Raw genomic sequence first — 19,513 nt, 5'->3', positions numbered from 1 at the left:
AGACGACACCATGGTGGTTGGTATGATCAGAGGGGGTGACGAGACGGCCTACAGGGACGAGGTCCAGCACGTGGCTGCGTGGTGTGCCAACAGCAATCTGGCCCTTAACATCCAGAGGACCAAGGAGATCGTTGTGGACTAAAGGCATGCCAGGAGTCACACTCATGTCCCCATCTACATCAACGGAACTGTAGTGAAGCGTGTATCAAGTTTCAAGTTCCTTGGTGTCCAAATTTCCAAGGATCTCACCTGGTCCCTGAACTCCTCCATCCTGATCAAAAGGCGCAACAGCACCTTTATTCCTGTGGAGCATGAAGAAAGCTCACCTCTGTCCCAGGATACTGATGGACTTTTACTGCTGTACCCTTGAGAGCATACTTACCAACTGCATCTCAGTGTGGTATGGCAATTGTCCCATATCGGACCGCAAAGCACTCCAGCGTGTGATGAAAACTGCCCAGCGGATTATCGGCACCCACCATTGAGAACATCTACCATAAACACTGCCTGGGCAGGGTGAAAAGCATTATCAGGGATGCATCTCACCCTAACCATGGACTTTTTACTCTCTTCCCATCCGGTAGGTGCTACAGGAGCCTCCACTCCCGCACCAGCAGGCACAGGAAGAGCTTCTTCCCTGAGGCTGTGACACTGCTGAACCTCTCATCACAGCGCTAAGCAGTATTGCATCAGTATTGTACTGTCTCAGCACTTTTATATTTGTGTGCTGTAGCACTTCTTTTATTCGCAGTTATTTTGTAAATAACACCATTCTTTGCTTTTCTGGTCAGATGCTAAATGCATTTCATTGGCTTTGTATCTGTACTTGGCACAATGACAATAAAGTTGAATCTAATCTAATGATATAGAAGCTGGTTGGAGATAAGTAAAAAGTAATGGGGGTGGGAGGGAGGAGTGAGGCAGATGCTGATGTGTGATAAGTAGAACCAGATGAAGGAGGGAGAGATAATAGGCAAATGGACCTTGGTGGGGAAAGGTGATGAGTCAAGGTAACATGAGGTAGGGATGAAAAAGTGAACAAACAGGCAGACACTTTGGGTGGATTAGTGGGGAAAGAAACACTAGGAGTCTTGGTAACTTACTGAGTTAAATAAGTGGCACACAGAAGCGTAATAGCTTCTATTTATTGACTTTTGATAACTGGAAAGCTTTCAGTCAATTGAATTGGCATTGGATTTTAGCGGAGTGTTAGTGGCGTCTGAGATTAGAAAAATTATGCAGTCACTAATTTTCCTTTAATTATCTGAAGAATGTCATTGAGTAGTTTGATGTAGACTAATTTCCTTTCATTTTATCAATACCCAAACTTATTGTAGGCTAATACTGTGAACTTGTTATTAATATCTCCATTTTACTTTTATCTTTTCAGATGGATTTCTTACACTTACTAGAGGCGTTTAGACAGACATTTAAATAAGATTTAGTGCAAGCAAATGGGATTAGTGTGAATAGGCAGAAAAGTCAGGGTGAACATGGTGTACTGAAGGGGGTATTTCTGTGTTGTATGACTCTAACTCAATAAACATTTTGTTAAAATGGTACTTATTAGCTCTAAAGTGCTTTGGAATATCCCAAAGACAATGGAACTAAATATTCTCTCTTCATGAGATGTCTTTCACCAACATTGCCTATTCTCAAATGGTGATGTGAATCACCACTTTTTTTTGTCCTGTTATCTGTGTTCTCGGGATAGTCAAATTCAGGATCATGTTTGGGCTTTATAGCTGATGGCTTTTTTTAAAATCTATTTTACAGAAGTATGAGAATAACTTTCTTCAATATTTCTGTTTTTGCTTTTATGCAAGAAAAGTTTTAATTGAAGTCAAATGAGTTTTGCATCAATTTTTCATATTATTTTACGCTTATCAATAGATAAGCAAATATGTTTGATATTTCCTCCTGTCTGAAAGCAAACTTAAAATTTCCTTTGCGTGGTAATGGATCATGAGATTAATTCTAACTTCATAATACTGTGTGGATCACAATCATTTCAAAGTGATTCACAATCAGTTTGTTATGGCACTTTCAATGGATCATGAAATTCTAAAAAGTTCTCAATCATATATAAGAAAAGTTATATCAGACTGATGTCTGACTAATATATTATTTGATGAAGTGTCTTGCAGATAAGACAAACCAGTGGATGTGGTACATTTAGATTTTTCAGAAGACTGGATAAGTTCTCAGAAGGTCAGCAAAATTAAAATGCACACGATTGTGAATAATAAATTTCAGAAAAATAATTAAGTCAATAAATAAGTATATACAGTGGCACCCCGGTCAAAATCTCTGTTACTGTGAATAGCTAAGTGAGTAAAAGATGACCTGATTTCCAAAAGGCATAAAGTCAAAGATGACACATTTCTTTAATATTTTAAGCAAGATTACTTTTTTATTTCCATCTTTTACAGTTTCAAAATAACAAAAAAGGAAAGGGGCCCAAAGCAAAAGTTTGGGCACCCTGCATGGTCAGTACTTAGTAATACCCCCTTTGGCAAGTATCACAGCTTGTAAATGCTGTTTATAGCCAGTTAAGAGTCTTTCAATTCTTGTTTGGAGGATTTTCGCCCATTCTTCCTTGTAAAAGGCTTCTAGTTCTGTAAGATTCTTGGGCCATCTTGCATGCACTACTCTTTTGAGGTCTATCCACAGATTTTCCATGATGTTTAGGTCAGGGGACTGTGAGGGCCATGGCAAAACCAGCTTGCGCCTCTTGAGGTAGTCCATTGTGGATTTTGAGGTGTGTTTAGGATCATTATCCTGTTGTAGAAGCCATCCTGTTTTCATCTTCAGCTTTTTTACAGACAGTGTGATGTTTGCTTCCAGAATTTGCTGGTATTTAATTGAATTCATTCTTCCCTCTACCAGTAAATGTTCTCTGTGCCACTGGCTGCAACACAAGCCCAAAGCATGATCGATCCACCCCAGTGCTTAAGAGTTGGAGAGGTGTTCTCTTCATGTAATTCTGCACCCTTTTTTCTCCAAACATACCTTTGCTCATTGCGGCCAAAAAGTTCTACTTTAGCTTCATCAATCCACAGGACTTGTTTCCAAAATGCATAAGGCTTATTTAGAGCAACACACATAAAAATTGCTGGTGAACGCAGCAGGCCAGGCAGCATCTATAGGAAGAGGTACAGTCGACATTTCGGGCCGAGACCCTTCATCAGGACTAACTGGAAGAAGAGATAGTGAGAGATTTGAAAGTGGGCTGGGGAGGGGGAGATCTGTAATGATAGGAGAAGACAGGGGGAGGGATGGAGCAAAGAGCTGGAAAGTTGATTGGCAAAAGGGATATGAGAGGATCATGGGGCAGAAGGCCTAGGGAAAAAGAAAGAGGGAGGGGGGAAGCCCAGAGGATGGGCAAGGAGCAATGTTTCCTCTAATTTTTAGTAGTCAGTGTGCGCAAGAATCTTACGTTGTGCATATTTTTTTCCTTTGACAAAAGTATGTGCGTACTGAATGCACACATGGGACAGTTTATGTAGGTTTACAAAATATTTGACATAAAACTGCACAGAATAGCAACAAAATAACATACATATTTAAGTCACACACACAAAAAATGCTGGTGAACACAGCAGGCCAGGCAGCATCTATAGGAAGAGGTACAGTCGATGTTTCGGGCTGAGACCCTTCGTCAGGACTAACTGAAAGAAGAAATAGTAAGAGATTTGAAAGTGGGAGGGGGAGAGGGAGATCCAAAATGATAGGAGAAGACAGGATGGGGAGGGATGGAGCTAAGAGCTGGAAAGTTGATTGGCAAAAGGGAGAGGATTGTGGGACGGGAGGCCAAGAGAGAAAGAAGAGAGGGGAAGCCCAGAGGATGGGCAAGGAGTTATAATGAGAGGAACAGAGGGAAAAAAAAGAGAGGAAAAAAGGGGAAAGAAAAAAATAATAAATAAGGGATGGGGTACGAAGGGGAGGAGGGATATTCATCAATGTTCATGCCATCAGGTTGGAGATATTTAATTTTTATCATATTTAAGTCACTCAGTTATTTTTTTCTCTCTCCTGTCTTTGGCATTTACCCATTCTTTGTAAACTCTATCTAGACTAATAGAACTTCCATCCCATTGATAGCTTTTGATTCTCCTTAACATATCCAAATGACATTCACCTATAACGGTTTCTCAGCTTGTTTTTGAGGCTAAAACCTTGTTCACAGTCCACACTAGATGCAAGAAAAGTTCCCCCAATGTCCATCAACTGTGCAAGGTCGCAAAACTGTTCATTCTGAAGTACAAATGCCAGCATTTGAGCAAAGTTTGAAATCGGTTTGGATTTAATTTTTTCTTGCATGGAAAGTTGGAAATCATTAAACTGTCTAACTATTACAATATTTTCAGCGAGAAAATCATGATATTTTAGACATAAGGCATTAACCTGTTCATCGCCAAATGTGAAGTCACAATCTGCAATTGCAGAGAAATCAAAAGCTGACCATTCTTGTACCTCAACTTTGATCTCTCCTGGGTTCGATAGTTTTCACTCTCACTCATCTGCACTCAACCGAAACATGCGTAACACTTCTGTAACAGGTAATGACGGGTTCTGTTGCCTGAGCTTTTGTACACCGTCCAAATGCGATTTACTTGCTAAATGACGCTTCAAAAAGTTAATTTTCCAAATATCATCCCACTTCTTTCCACTAGCAAATTCTCCAGCAACTTTCGCATCACGACAATACAAACAGATAACTCCAGTTTCCGAATTATACATAAATATTTCTTGTAGCTGAACATTCATGACCTCATGAGCTTTCGTTGTAACAGTTTCTACTATTTTGTTAAGCCATTCAACTTTAAACAAATTTTCAGTTCTTTTACGCTTCACGCCGTTTGCTTCTTTTGAATTCGACATAGTGAATCAATATTTTTTCCAATAAAAACTTAGTAAGCTATCTACAGGATTTGAAACAGATCTTTGTAAACTTTACAATATGACGCTGTCCACCAAAGATGGCTGCCATCATGATGCAGCTGTACAAACAGGAAAGGCGAGGTGACGAAAATCAGTGACGTGCATTGTGGTATTTGAAAAACCGACTAACTAGTTAACAAACAGTTAGCTAAAAGATTATTTTCAATAAGTATAATTATTAATTACTACATTATTTTAGGTAACTAACCTTTTGTGCACACATTAATCTCCTTTGTGCACAGGTTGAAAAACGTGTGTGCACATTTAGAGGGATCAAGGAGTATAGCGAGAGGAACAGAGGGAGAAAAAGGAGAGAGAGAAAAAAATAAATAATAATAATAGATAAATAATGGATGGGGTACGAAGGGGAGGTGGGGCATTAACGGAAGTTAGAGAAGTCAATGTTAATGCCATCAGTTTGGAGGCTACCGAGACAGAATATAAGGTGTTGTTCCCCCAACCTGAGTCTGGCTTCATCTTGTTAGTAGAGGAGGCCGTGGATAGACATGTCAGAATGGGAATGGGATGTGGAATTAAAATGTGTGGCCACTGGGAGATCTCGCTTTCTCTCGCAGACAGAGCGTAGGTGTTCAGCAAAGCGGTCTTCCAGCCTGCGTCGGGTCTCGCCAATATATAGAAGGCTGCATCGGGAGCACTGGGCGCAGTATATCACCCCAGCCAACCTACAGGTGAAGTGTGTTGCTTCACCTGGAAGGACTGTCTGGGGCCCTGAGTGGTGCTGAGGGAGGAAGTGTAAGGGCATGTGTAGCACTTGTTCTGCTTACAAGTATAAGTGCCAGGAGGGAGATCGGTGGGAAGGGATGGGAGGAACGAACGGACAAGGGAGTCGTGTAGGGAGCGATCCCTGCGGAAAGCAGAGGTGAGGGGGAGAGAAAGATGTGCTTAGTGGTGGGATCCCGTTGGAGGTGGCGGAAGGTACAGAGAATTATATGTTGGACCCGAAGGCTGGTGGGATGGTAAGTGAGGACAAGGGGAACCCTATTCCTAGTGAGGTGGCAGGAGGATGGGGTCAGAGCAGATGGGCGTGAAATGGGCGAGATGCATTTGATAGCAGAGTTGATGGTGGAGGAAGGGAAGCCCCTTTCTTTAAAAAAGGAGGACATCTTCTTCGTCCTGGAATGAAAAGCCTCATCCTGAGAGCAGATGCGGCAGAGATGGAGGAATTGCAAGAAGGAGGTGGCATTTTTGCAAGAGGCAGGGTGAGGAGAAGAAGAATAGTCCAGGTAGTTGTGAGAGTCCGTAGGCTTATAGTAGACATCAGTAGATAAGCTGTCTCCAGAGACAGAGACAGAAAATCAAGAAAGGGGAGGGAGGTGTCAGAAATGGACCAGGTAAATTTGAGGGCTGGGTGAAAGTTGGAGGCAAAGTTAATGAAGTCAATGAGCTCAGCATGCATGCAGGAAACAGTGCCAATGCAGTCGTCAACGTAGCGAAGGAAAAGTGGGGGACAGATACCAGTATAGTCTTGGAACATGGATTGTTCCACAAAGCCAACAAAAAGGCAGGCATAGCTGGGACCTATACGGGTGCCCATGGCTACACCTTTAGTTTGAAGGAAGTGGGAGGAGCCAAAGGAGAAATTATTAATAGTAAAGACTAATTCGGCTAGATGGAGGAGAGTGGTGGTAGAGGGGAACTGGTTAGGTCTGGAGTCCAAAAAGAAGCGGAGAGCGTTGAGATTTTTGAGGCCTGTGGAAACAAAGTCAAGTTCATTGAAAACAAATTAGTGGTGCTAATGGAATCTGAGGCTGGCACTATTGAAGATAAAGAGATGGATTAGTAATAATGAAAGCATCTACAGTAAGTGTTGGTGGACAATGTTTGTCCACTCAACAGGAAGCAAGGATCAGCTTAGATTTTCTCTTTATTTCCCAGATCCAATCTCATTTCATCCTGCTAATTCGCTTATGATCCTGAACACAGTTTACATACTGCCAAAGGCCGATGTTAAACAAGCACTCAATGTATTAAGTGCCGCGATTAGCAAACAGGAAATGGCCTGCCCTGATGCCATTGAAATCATGGCCAGGGATTTCATTCAAGCTTGCTTGAAGAAATCTTTACCTAATTTTCATCAACATATCACCTGCAGCACCATGAGTCCCAACACACTTGACGGCTGTTGGACCACCATAAGGGATGCCTACCATTTCACCCCTAGTACGCATTTTGGGAAATCTGATCATCTGGCTGACAACCTCCTACCTGAATACAGGCAAAGGCTGAAGAGCAAGACTCCAGAAGTGAGAGGTCGTCGTGGGCAGCAGAAGAGTGGACGAGCAAACCAGAGGTCCACGAGCAGGTTCTCATCAGGAGCAGAGGAGAAGAGGGTCAACAACTCAGGTTATCATTTTGGAGGATCAGTCCTGGGTCCAGCACGTAAGTACAATTACAAAGAAAGCACGGCAGCGCCTCTCCTTTTTCAGAAGATTGCAAAGATTTGGCATGTCATCTAAAACTTTGACAAACTTCCATAGATGTGTGGTGGAGAGTACTGTATACTAACGGATTGCATCACAGCCTGGTATGGAAACACTAATGCCCTTGAATGGAAAAGCCTACAAAAAGTAGTGGATACAACCCAGTCCGTCATAGGTAAATTTTTTCCCATCACGAAGCACATCTATATGGAGAGTTGTCACCAGAAAGCAGCATCCATCATCAAGGACGCCCACCAACATGAGAGAATCCGAGGCAATACACACAAAATGCTGGAGGAACTCAGCAGGTCAAGCATAATCTATGGAAAGGAATAAACAGTCAATGTTTTGCACTCTTCATCAGGACTCCCACCATCCAGGCCATGCTCTCGTTGCACTTCTGCCATCAGTTAGTAGGTACAGGAGCCTCAGGGCTCTCACTCACCAGGTCCAGGAACAGCTACTATCCCTCAACCATCAGGCTCTTGAATCAGAGGGGTAACTTAAATTTTCTTACCCCAACACTGAACTGTTCCCACAACCTATGGACTCACCTTCAAGGATTCTTCATCTCATGTTCTTGGTATTGATTGCTTACTTATTTGTTATTATTGTTTTGTTTCTTTTTGTATTTGCACAGATTGCTGTCTTTTGAACATTGGTTGTGTGTACTAATGTGTGTGGCTTTTTATTGATTCTGTTGTTTCTTTGTATTTACTATAAATATCTGCAAGAAAATGAAACTCGAGTTTGTATATGGTGGCATTTATGTACTTCGATTAAATAATTTACTTTGAATTTTGTTAATTAATGTCAACTGGAACAGCAGTATGAAGTTGCAAGACCCTTGGCTGTAGGAATAATGTTTGTATTTATGCTGTTGATGGTCATCCAGTTAACACAATGTGAAAGAAATGGATTTTACAGTTTTTGGACTGGTGCCTGTTGTTTCATTCTGGAGAAAATTGCAAGTAAGGAGACATAACTACAAAGTAAGGGGACTGTCACTTAAAACTGAGGTACATTGTAATTTCTAATGAGAATTGAAATCTCAAGAATTCTCTTGCACTGAGGGTGGTGGAGGACTGATTGTCAGATACACTCAGTGACTACAGGAGGCACCTAATAAAGTGTCCACTGAATATGTTTCGTCTTCTGCTGCTGTAACCCATCCACTTCAAGGTTTGACATGTGCAGATCGGTTCAGTACACCACTGTTGTAACACATGGTTATTTGATTTACTGTTGCCTTCCTGTCAGCTTAACCACCCTGGCCGTTTTCCTCTAACTTTACTGTGGCATGGCATTTTTGCCCACAGGAACTGCTCAGTGGATTTTTTTATTCGCACCATTCTCTGTAAACTGTAGAGACTGCTGTGTGTGGAAAACCCCAGGAAATCAGTAGTTTCAGAGATACGCAAACCACCCTCTCTGGCACCAACAATCATTCCACAGTCAGAGTCACTTAGATCACATTTCTTCCGCATTCTGATGTTGGCCTGAACAATAACCAAATCTCTTGACCGTGTCTGCATACTTTTAACCATTGAGTTTATGCCACATGATCGGCTGATATTTGCACTAAAAAGCAGGTTTACAGCTCTACCTAACAAAGCAGCCACTGAGCATATATTTCAAGTGAAGATAAGGATAGAAGATAAGATAATCAAGTATTTAAAAGGTCAAAAAAAATGAATGGTTTAAGAACTTGCATAGAAGAGTTGAGGCCAGCATGGAGTGGCCATGATCATATTGAATGGTGGGGCATGCTTGAGAGGTCTGGTGCCCTGCTGAAGGGTGTCGGTCCAAAACATCAGCTGTGCTCTTTTTCATATACACTGCCTGGCCTGCTGAGTTCCTCCAGCAATTTGTGTGCATTACTTAGATTTCTAGCACCTGCAGATTTTCTCTTGTTTGTGATTGGCCTCCGACTCCTATTTTCTTGTGTTCTTTTGTTTCTTGGAAAAAGGCATTATCACTTCACTCTGTGGCCTCCCATGCAGATATGATTTTAAGGCTGAATTAGCTAATATTTTAAATTTTGTTTGGTTTCATGACTGCTTATTAATATTTTACTAATTAGTCTATCCAAGACACAGGTTATTTTCAGGATGATGCAGCAGGGGAGCTTCCATTAGTAAATCCATGCTGTCTTTTTAAAGTGTTAAATCGCATAACTTCACTTCCATTGTGAAAAATCATAGAAAATCTGTCTTTGTGTAGTGCTTGAATGGATAAGCCCCAACTTTTTCTGGCATGTTAAGGTATACCATTGCTCACACTTTCATGGATTTGAATTCTGATACTTTGACTCAAGCAGTAAACCAGGAGCACTATAACTTTTTGATTTCCACCTTTAACCATGCACATATGGATGTTGGGAATTACTGTCCAATTTGCTGTCACAAATATGGAGCATCACCATTTCTCATACCGCAAAATCCTAATTCCTTCAGTAACTTTATATGTTATGGTGTTTTTTTTTGCCCAAAATCTGTTTGAAGAGTGTATCTCATGCAAACACGAGTAAGTTCCCTCGCTTTTACTGCCATATGTCATAAATTCTGAATGAGATGTTAGGGGAGTAGCTTGTGCTGAAGAATCACGAAGATACAACCCTTGAAACCTCACTGTCACTCACTGTAAAGCATGAATGTGGAGGAATTGGAGATTCTGCCAGCTCAACCTCTCACTTTACACTGCCACTGGATTCCATCTGTACCCACCTCTGCAATGGCAAAAAAAACCTTTGAATCCTGCTAATCAAACTGCAACCTTGTGGATTTTAGTTAGGATGATCAGACAAAGGTAAAGGAGGCCAAGTGAAAGTAACTGTTAGTATCTGTGTCATTATTTTAAATGGTTAATTTATTGATTTCAATGCTGATGGTTTTGTACATGTCTCTAAATGATACGGATGTCAAATAAAGAACTAAAATCATGACCATTTTTACATCTAGAAAAGCTCCACCTCACTTTTTCCGCTGTAGTGAGTCACCTTCATCTCACCCAGACGAATACAGACCTGGGTAGACCATGAGTGGCTTTTCTGGACAGGAGGATCAGACCAATAAGTAACAGTACATTGATGGTTGTAGTGTTCAGCTGTAAACAAAAAATTACTTTTTAGCAAATCCTCTCCACCTCTTTCCACTAGCACTCCAACCGGCCCACATCTCCAAATCATCTGCAATATACTGTCAATTATGATTCAGGCAGACAACTATTAATATCTGAATTGCATTACTATTTTTTTGCATTGTGATTATTACACTTTTTAAAAACACAATTGCTTGTATCACAAATGTTAGAAGATCTAGAAACTGTATCTTAGAACATAGGACATAATATAGTGCAGGAACAGGTCCTTAGGTCCACAATGTAATGCTGAAATTAAATTGGTAATCAGATATCCAATGTAACTTGTTCCTTCTGCCCAACATTATCCATAGCCTTCTATTTCCTTCACATTGATGTGCCTATCTAACAGCTTCATGAATGCCTCTGTTGTATGTGCTTCTACCACAATCCTAGGCAGTGCATTCCAGGCACCCACCACACTGTTTTTTAAAAAAAATCTAAAAAGCTTGCCCTGTACATCTCCTTTGAACTTACCCCCTCACCTTAAATGCATGCCCTTTGGTATTTGACTTTACAACCCTTGGACAGATGTTAGCTCTCTACCCATATCTACAAGCTAATAAACTTCTATCAGATCTCCCCTCAACCTTTGCTGCACCAGAGAAAACAATCCAAGTTTGTCCAAACACCTTACAGTGCATGCCCTCAAATCTTGTTAAACCTCTTCTTCACCCTCTCCAAAGCCTCTACATCCTTGTAATGGGGAAACCAGGACTGCATGCAGTATTCCAGATGTGGTCTATTATAACTGCAACATAACTTCCCAACTTTTGAACTCAGTTCCTTGACTGTGCTGCCTTTACCACTCTATCAACCTGCCTAACACTTTATCAGGGAGCTATGGACTTGGACCCCATGATTCTTCTGGACGTCAACACTGTTGAGATCATGCCACTAACAGTGTACTGTCACTTTGCATTTGATCTCCCAAAGTGCAACATTCACATTTGGGCAGGTTGAACTACATTTTTCTGTCAATATCTGCAACTGATCTATATCCTGCTGTATCGTTTGCCAGTCTTCGAAGCTAATCTTGTATGTTTCTTTTGAAATGTGTTATATCACTCTGCATGTCAACCGTATGAAGTATTGGCTGATTTTTTTTTTATTTTGCATTTTGTTGTAGTGGCTTTGGGTCGCAATCAGCCGCTAAAAAAAGAGAAGCCAAAATGGAAAAGCGATTATCCAATGACAGATGGACAGCTGCGCAGTAAGAGAGATGAATTTTGGGACACAGCACCTGCTTTTGAAGGTCGGAAGGAGATATGGGATGCCCTCAAGGCTGCAGCACATGCTTTTGAAAGCAATGATCATGAACTTGCTCAGGCAATCATTGATGGTGCAAGTATAATGCTACCACATGGTAGGTTCTCTGTATTCTCAGTGTTACTGATATGGTTGTAAAAGTCATTGTACATATATTAGCTGATGAAAAATCCTAGCCTTTCCTTATGAAGGAATTGAATAATATGGTGTCATATATCTCTTCTTCTAAAAATAATTACATTAGTATTAATTGAGGTTCAAATGGCACTTCAAAATTAGAAATGTTTTTTCAGAAATGAAACCGGTTTATATATTCTTGAGAGTCATTTACACTGTGCACAACTCCACTAATTCTGGTGTCAGTTGCAAAGTTGCTAATCCACCCATCTACATTTTCATCCAAATCATTGATATATATCACAAACAAAAGATGTCCCAGCATAGATCCTTGAGGAATACCACTGGTTACGAGGTTCTAGCCAGAATAATAACCTTTCCCCTCCTTCTCACTGAGTTCCATAAGCAAGCTAGCTCTGAATCTAAACTTCCAATTCACTCTGGATCCCATGTATCTTTATCTTCTGAATCAACCTACTTTGAGAGATCTTATCAAATACCTTTCTAAAGGCTGTGTAGATAACATCCACTATGTTACCCTAATCAAACAAGGCATAACCTGCCCTGAACAGAGCCATGCCACTGTCTCTGCACTGAATCGGGCTGGAAGATGATTATAGCTGGGAGCTTAATGTCCAAGGATACTAGACATTGTATCGAAAGGACAGGCAGGAAGGCAGAGGGGGCAGTGTTCCTCTCTTGGTCAAAAAAAAATGAAATCAAATCATTAGAAAGAGGTGACATAGGACTGGAAGATGTTGAATCATTGTGGATAGAGCTAAAGAACTGCAAGGGTAAAAAGACCCTAGTGAGACTGGTATATAGACCCCCAAACAGTGTTAAGGATGTGGCCTACAAATTGCAAAGGGAGATAAAAAATGCATGCCAAAAGGGCATTGTTACAATAGACATGGGAGACTTCAATGTGCAGGTAGATTGGGAAAATCAGGTTGGTGCTGGATTCCAGGATGGGGAGTTTCTTGAGTGCCTATGAGATGGCTTTTTAGAGCAGCTGATGGTTGAGCCCACTAGGGGATCAGCTATTCTGCACTGGGTGTTGTGCAATGAACCAGAATTGATGAAGAGTTTAAGGTAATAGAACCATTAGGGACAAGTGGTCATAATATGATAGAATTCACACTGAAATTTGAGAAGCTAAAGTCAGATGTATCAGTATTACAGTGAAGTAAAAGAAATAACAGCCATGAGTTGACCAGAATTGATTGGAAAAGAACACTGACAGGGACGATGGCAGAGCAGCAGTGGCTGGAATTTCTGGAAGCAATTTGGAAGGCAGAAGATATATACATCCTGAAGAAGAAGTATTCTAGAGGAAAGATGACACAACCGTGCCTAATAAGAGGTCAAACCCAATATAAGCAGCAAAGGGAAGACAAGTTAGTGGGAAGTCAGAGGACTAGGAAACTTTTAAAAACCAACAGAAGGCAACTCATAAACTCATTAGGAATGTAAAGATGGGATATGAAAGTAAGCTAGCCAACATTGTTAGGATACCAAAAGTTTCTTTAAATACAAAGTATAAAAGAGAGGTGAGAGTGGATATCGAAATGCTGGAGAGCGATGCTGGAGAAGTAGTAATGGGGGACAACAAAATGGTGGACAGACTGAATAAGTATTTTGCATCAGTCTTCAGTATGGAAGACAGTAGCAGTATGGTGGACATTCCAGGTGTCAGGGATCATGAAGTGTATGAAGTTACCATTACTAGAGAGGTTATTTTGAAACTGCAAGATCTGAAGGTAGAAAAGTCACCTGGACCAGATGATGATGTGCACGCCAGGGTTCTGAAAGGTGGCTGAAGAGATCGTGGCGCCCTTAGTAATGATCTTTCAAGAATTACTAGATTCTGGAATGGTTCTGGAAGCCTGAAAAATTGCAAGTGTCACTCCATGCTTCAAGAAGGGAGAGAGGCAGAAGAAAGGAAACTATTGGCCAGATAGTCTGACCCCAGTGGTTGGAAAGATGAAGTCGATTATTAAAGATGTCTCATGGTACTTGGAGGTGCAGGATAAAATAGACCCAAGTCAGCATGTTTTCCTCAAGGGAAAATCTTGCCTGACAGATCTGTTGGAATTCTTTGGAAAAAAATCACAGATAGACAAAGGAGAATCGGTTGATGTTTATATACTTGGATTTCAGAAGGCCTTTGATGAGGCTGCTTAACAAGTTAAAAGCCTTCGGTAATACAGGAAAGATTCTAGCATGGATAAAGCAAGGGCTGATTGGCAGGAGGCCAAGAGTGGGAATAAAGAGTGCTTTTCTGACTGGCTGCCGGTGGCTGCTGGTATTCCTTGGGGTTCAGTGTTGGGACCGATTCTTCTTGCATTATATGTCAGTGATTTGGATGATGGAATTGATGGGTTTGTTGCAAGGTTTACAGACAATATGAAGATAGATGGAGGGGCAGATAGTTTTGAGGAAGTAGAGAGGTTATAGAAGTACTTGGATTAGGAGAGCGAGGAAAGAAATGGAGAGAAACGACAAAAAAATTGAGGTGCAAAGGGACTTGGTCCTTGTGCAGGATTCCTGAAAGGTTACTTTGCAGGTTGAGTCTGATGTGAGGAATGTGAATGCATTGTTAACATTCATTTTGAGAGGACTAGTACATAAAAGCAAGGATGTAATGTTGAGACTTTATAAAGTACTGGTAAGGCCTCAGCTGGAGTATTAAGCAGTTTTGGGCCCCATATCTTAGAAAAGATGTGCTGAAACTGGAGAGAGTTCAAAGGAGGTTCACAAAAATGATTCCAGGATTGAATGGCTTGTCATATATAGTGTTTGATGGCTCTGGGCCTGTATACACTTGAATTCAGAAGAATGAGGGGTGACCTCATTGAAACCTATCAAATGGTGAAAGGCCTTGATAGAGTGAATGTGGAGAGGATGTTTCCCATAATGGGAGAGTCTTAAGACCAGAGGACACAGCCTTAGAACAGAGGAGCGTCCTTTTAGAACAAAATGAGGAGCTCCTTTAGTCAAAGAGTTGTGTATCTGTGGAATTCTTTGCCACAGGCAGCTGTGGAGGCCAAGTCTTTATGTATATTAAGGCAGAGGTTAAAAGATTCTTGATTGGTCAGGGCATGAAGGGATACAGGGAGAAGGCAGGAGATTGGAGTTGTAAAGAAAACTGGATCAGCCATGATGAACTAGCAGAGTAGACTCTGGGCCAAATGCCTAATTGTAATTTTGTATCTTGTGGTCTTACTTGCTACTCTCCAGGTCGTCACCTGCCAATGAGGACATAAAGATCTTTGTCAGAGCTCCAGCAATCTCCTCACTTGTTTTTTTTCTATGTTCTATAATATGTACCATCAGGCCTTTGGGACATCTACCTCAGTGCTTTTCAGAAGACCCCACTATGTCTTCCTTAATCTCAATATTTCCAACACCTTGACTTTTCCCACTCTGACTTCACTTCCCTCCAAATCCTTCTCCTAGTTAAGAACTGAAACAAAATATTCATATAGAGCTACTGCCATTTACTCTGACTCCCAAGTACAAACTCCCTCCTTTATCCTTGAGTGGACCCATCTTCTGCTTAGTTGTCCTCTTTTATTTAATGCAAGTATAAAATGCCTTGGGATTCCCCTTGATCCTGTTACCCAAGGACATTTCATGGCTTCTATCAGCCTTCCTAAGCACCTGCTTGAACACTTCCCTGCTATCTTTATATTCCACCAGAGCAGTGTCTGATTTTAGCGACCTAAACCTTATCATTTTCTTCCAGACTAAATTTAGAACTCTTCTGGTCATCCGAGGTTCCCTTACCTTGCCTTACTAGGCTTGTCCTTGCAAATCCTGAGCCCTGCTCAGCTGGTCTTTAAACAACTTCCACACATCCAACATGGATTTGTCTAATAGCAACCCAGTTAACATCCCTTAGCTCCTGTTTTATTCTGTCATAATTTGCTCTTCTCCAATTAGTACCTTCCCACAAGATCCAATTTTATCCCCAGTCATAACTATATTAAAAATAATTGTGGTCACTATTCCCAAAATGTTTATCCACTGTTAAGTTTGTCACGTTACCTGGCTCTTTCCCTAAACTAGGTTCAATATGTTTTCTTTACTAGTTGGAGTCCCCACATATTGTTTCAAGAACCCATCTTGGATGCACTGAAGAAATCTCCTGACATCTTGTATTAAGGAAGTTCTAATCAATATTGGGGAAGTTAATGTCCCCCACTATGGCAACCCTAGTGTTTCTGCACTATTCCATAATCTGTCTATATAATTGTTCCTCCACCTCTCATCAGCTACTGGCAAGCCGATGATATAATCCATCAGAGTAATTGCACCTCTTTTTACTTAGGCATTCCAGTGGATGAGCCCTCCAGTGTGTCCTCTGAGTTCTGCTGTGATATTCTTCCTTATAAGTAGTGCAAACCCTGCACTTCTTTTACCCATCATTTCCCCCCACCCCAGTCTATCACATCTAACACTGAGAAACCCAGGAATTTTGAGTTGCCCATCCTGTCCCTCGTGCAACCAAGTCTCTATAACGGCAACATTTTATGTACTGATCCAGGCTCTGAGTTCATCCTCCCTGCCCATAATACTACTAACATTGAAAGAAACACTTCAGCCCATCAGTCCCACCATTTTACTAGCTTATCTCTTGTTGCTGTTCCTTCCATTCTTCCTTGTTATACCATTTCTCTTGCTCTCAACCTATCCCCCATTGTCCTGTTGCTATGGTTTCCATCCCCCGCCACTCTTAATTGTGATGGGGATTTCTGGCTCTACAAAGTCAAATGCACTCTCATGTTGAAGTGTTGTTATTCATGGTACGAGGCTGGAATGAAGATGGATAGTTGGTGGGAGAAGCAGAGGTAGGTCAATCTGAGACATGCGTCTCCTCACAGCACCCTGGAGGACTGCAAGCAAAGGGAAGATGTTGATTTAGGATGCTTAATTTTAAACAAAAGCCTTAGAGCACAAGATGATGACCTCATGAAAATAACAGATGAAGTAATTTGGTATGGTATGGAGTTCACTGTTCTACATTAAGATTTCATAGTGAATTCTCTGATGTATTGGTGATAGTAAAATATTACAGTTCTTAGCATGTTAGAAGCTGAAAGTAGATCAGGGAATTTGAGTTGGACTTAAATACACTGGCAGAACAATTCTCTTTGGTACTCTGTCCGTAAGTTTGGCAACACTGCCTACTGAAGAAGGCCTACCTTTCCAGACCTGATGAAGGGGTCAGCTGTTCATTCCATTCCATAGATGCTGCCTGACCTGTTGAATTCCTCCAGTATTTTGTATGTTGCACAGGATTCCCAGCATCTAGAGAATTTGTTGCTTGGAAAAAAAAAAGATTGGTCTGAATCATTCTGTTCTTGAAACTACTGTTCTGATCCTAGTCAAGATTTCCTCTTCAATATTCTTGGAATTGTAAAATAGAGATGTTGTTTTCAATAATACTAACTAAAGGAAGGGATCCGTATTGGCCAGAGGAAACATAAATGAGCTAGTCCTGCAGCTTTTAACTATGTAGGGTAGCAAATATTTAAGGCCCTTCCTGTTTGATGGGTTATACATAGACACATCTTGACGATTCTTTGGAACACTCCCTGACAGATACAATCCAGCAAGCCATCTGTTCCTCTATCAAGTCACGTGCAATAAACTTTACCAGATTGAGTAAGGAATGCTGAAAAGCTTGATTCAAGACGTTTTAGTGCCTGTTGTCTAGAATTGTAGAATGTGATGATTATTCTGTGAAATCAAAACATCTAAAAATAAAATGGCTTTAGGATAGACCCTGCAACGTTTGAGGAAGCATGGACCAAGCTCTGCTTATAACAAATTATTTTATTGTGTTTGTTGGTTGAGATGAAACTTCATGTTTAATTGTCATTCAACTATACACAGAAATACAACTAAACAAAGCAGCATTCCTCTGGGGCCAAGTTGCAAAACGCAGTACTAACAGTCACACATAGCACATATAATTATGATAGCAGAAGAATATAGTAATGGTAATATTCAAAAATAATATAACCAAAATCCCTGAGTTATTGAAATATACACTTAATAAAAGCCAAAAGCCTGTAGATTGATGATGCATGGATGTTGTCATGGAGCCATGTTTCTACAAGAACAAGCTGCAGCAGTTTCTCATCTCACACAAGTGCAACTGCAGACGAACACAATCCAACTTGTCTTCCTGGGAGCAAACACTGGAGAGCAGCACTGACAGGAGGATCTAGTACGCAGTACGGAATTCACCAAAGCACAGCCAATTCCGGTGTCTCCTTCAGCAGCCACAGCTGGTGACCCCGAGGTGTAAGGGCCTTGTCCCTGCAACAATTGAGGCCATGCAGCTTTCCCACTGTTGGTCTTGCTAATGAACCAATGAATCGGACTTACAGTATTCTACATTATTAGTGTATAACAGGATCTTGCATTACACAACAAACATCCAAGCCAATCATTTCCACTTTGTTGGATCACGCACTCCCTTCACACACTGCCTACAAGTTGGAATTTTGCTATTTCAGAATTATTTGGAAATAAAACAAATGGTGGCTGTATCCCAGGTTCAGCAGTGAGTGTTGGACTGAACAATTGGACATTGCTAATTTTGAAAATAAGCATTTGGCTCACAAGAGATGAGCTGAGTCTTATTTTCCAGAGCACTTGTGTTAATTAGACTTCTTCATATGTCCCAGCCCCTGCCCTGATTAATGGTATAGCATGCTTTTTTTTTAACTCAGAAGATCTGGTTTTACATTTGTAGCAAGAATAGTAGTTTCTATTGCCAATATCACTTCATATTTTTAATGTGTCTGTGGCCATTGAACTCTGACATGGTGCATAGTTATAGTGAATTACCATTAGTTTCTGTTATGCTGGTGTTTTTGTTGATGTTTCCTGTTTCTTTCCCTAACTCCAAGAAGAAACCAAAGAGCATTATTGACCACTTTACTAGGGCTTTTCAAAACTTTACAAAAGCCTTTGTCTCCATGAATCAAGAAGATCTATAGAATATTCTTAAGCTTTCTTGTTCTTTCCATTGCTTCGTGAAGATCATGTTCACTGTAATTTTTCCATTGATCAGGATTATGTCTGTTGAGCTTATCACTTCTTTGCAACCTCTATAGGTCTCCTTTCTCTTCTGAAACACTTCATGGCAAACTTTCCAAAAGATGGTCATTGGAATGTGCTTCACCAGATGGTGTGTAAATGTTGTTAAAATTAGCATTTCATTTTCCGTTTCTGATCAGTTACCAGGTGAACTCTTCCCCAAAGGGTTTTGCCGTCCTTAGCCATCATCTGGGTTGTTTCCTTACGTGAATGGAATTCACTCTTTCTAGTTTACTCCATTCAGTTGCATCTCTTGATTTACCTACTGGTGAATTGGTGCTTTATTTGGGAATGCTTTTTTATTAGCTTTAAATGGGAATCAAGTATGATGTTCAGAATCTTAAATATCCAACCATTTCATCAAAATGTTTGATTGCTTTATATTGAAATACGCCCTTACTAACAGATGTGTTCCTTTCAAGTTTTGTTGTTGATTCCCCATCCCTTAGTTTACAGGTTTCCCCCAACATCCAAAGGTAGAGCATTCC

At 40.8% G+C, this 19,513-nt stretch overlaps 1 protein-coding gene across 2 annotated transcripts in view; it reads left to right on the top strand.

Moving 5' to 3' along the window:
• ubtd2 (ubiquitin domain containing 2) overlaps positions 1–19,513 on the top strand; it is an 80,495-nt gene that overhangs the window by 37,832 nt on the left and 23,150 nt on the right. For both annotated transcript variants that reach the window (XM_063053514.1, XM_063053515.1), the window contains exon 2: positions 11,653–11,889. In XM_063053514.1, the coding sequence (XP_062909584.1) occupies positions 11,653–11,889 (237 nt within the window). The remainder of the gene's footprint in view (positions 1–11,652; positions 11,890–19,513) is intronic.

The sequence above is a fragment of the Mobula hypostoma genome, chromosome 7 (genome assembly GCF_963921235.1).
Source record: "Mobula hypostoma chromosome 7, sMobHyp1.1, whole genome shotgun sequence".
NCBI classification, from domain to species: domain Eukaryota; kingdom Metazoa; phylum Chordata; class Chondrichthyes; order Myliobatiformes; family Myliobatidae; genus Mobula; species Mobula hypostoma.
The sequence above is the reverse complement of the archived record's forward strand: the minus strand, read 5'-3'. Positions and strand labels throughout refer to the sequence as shown.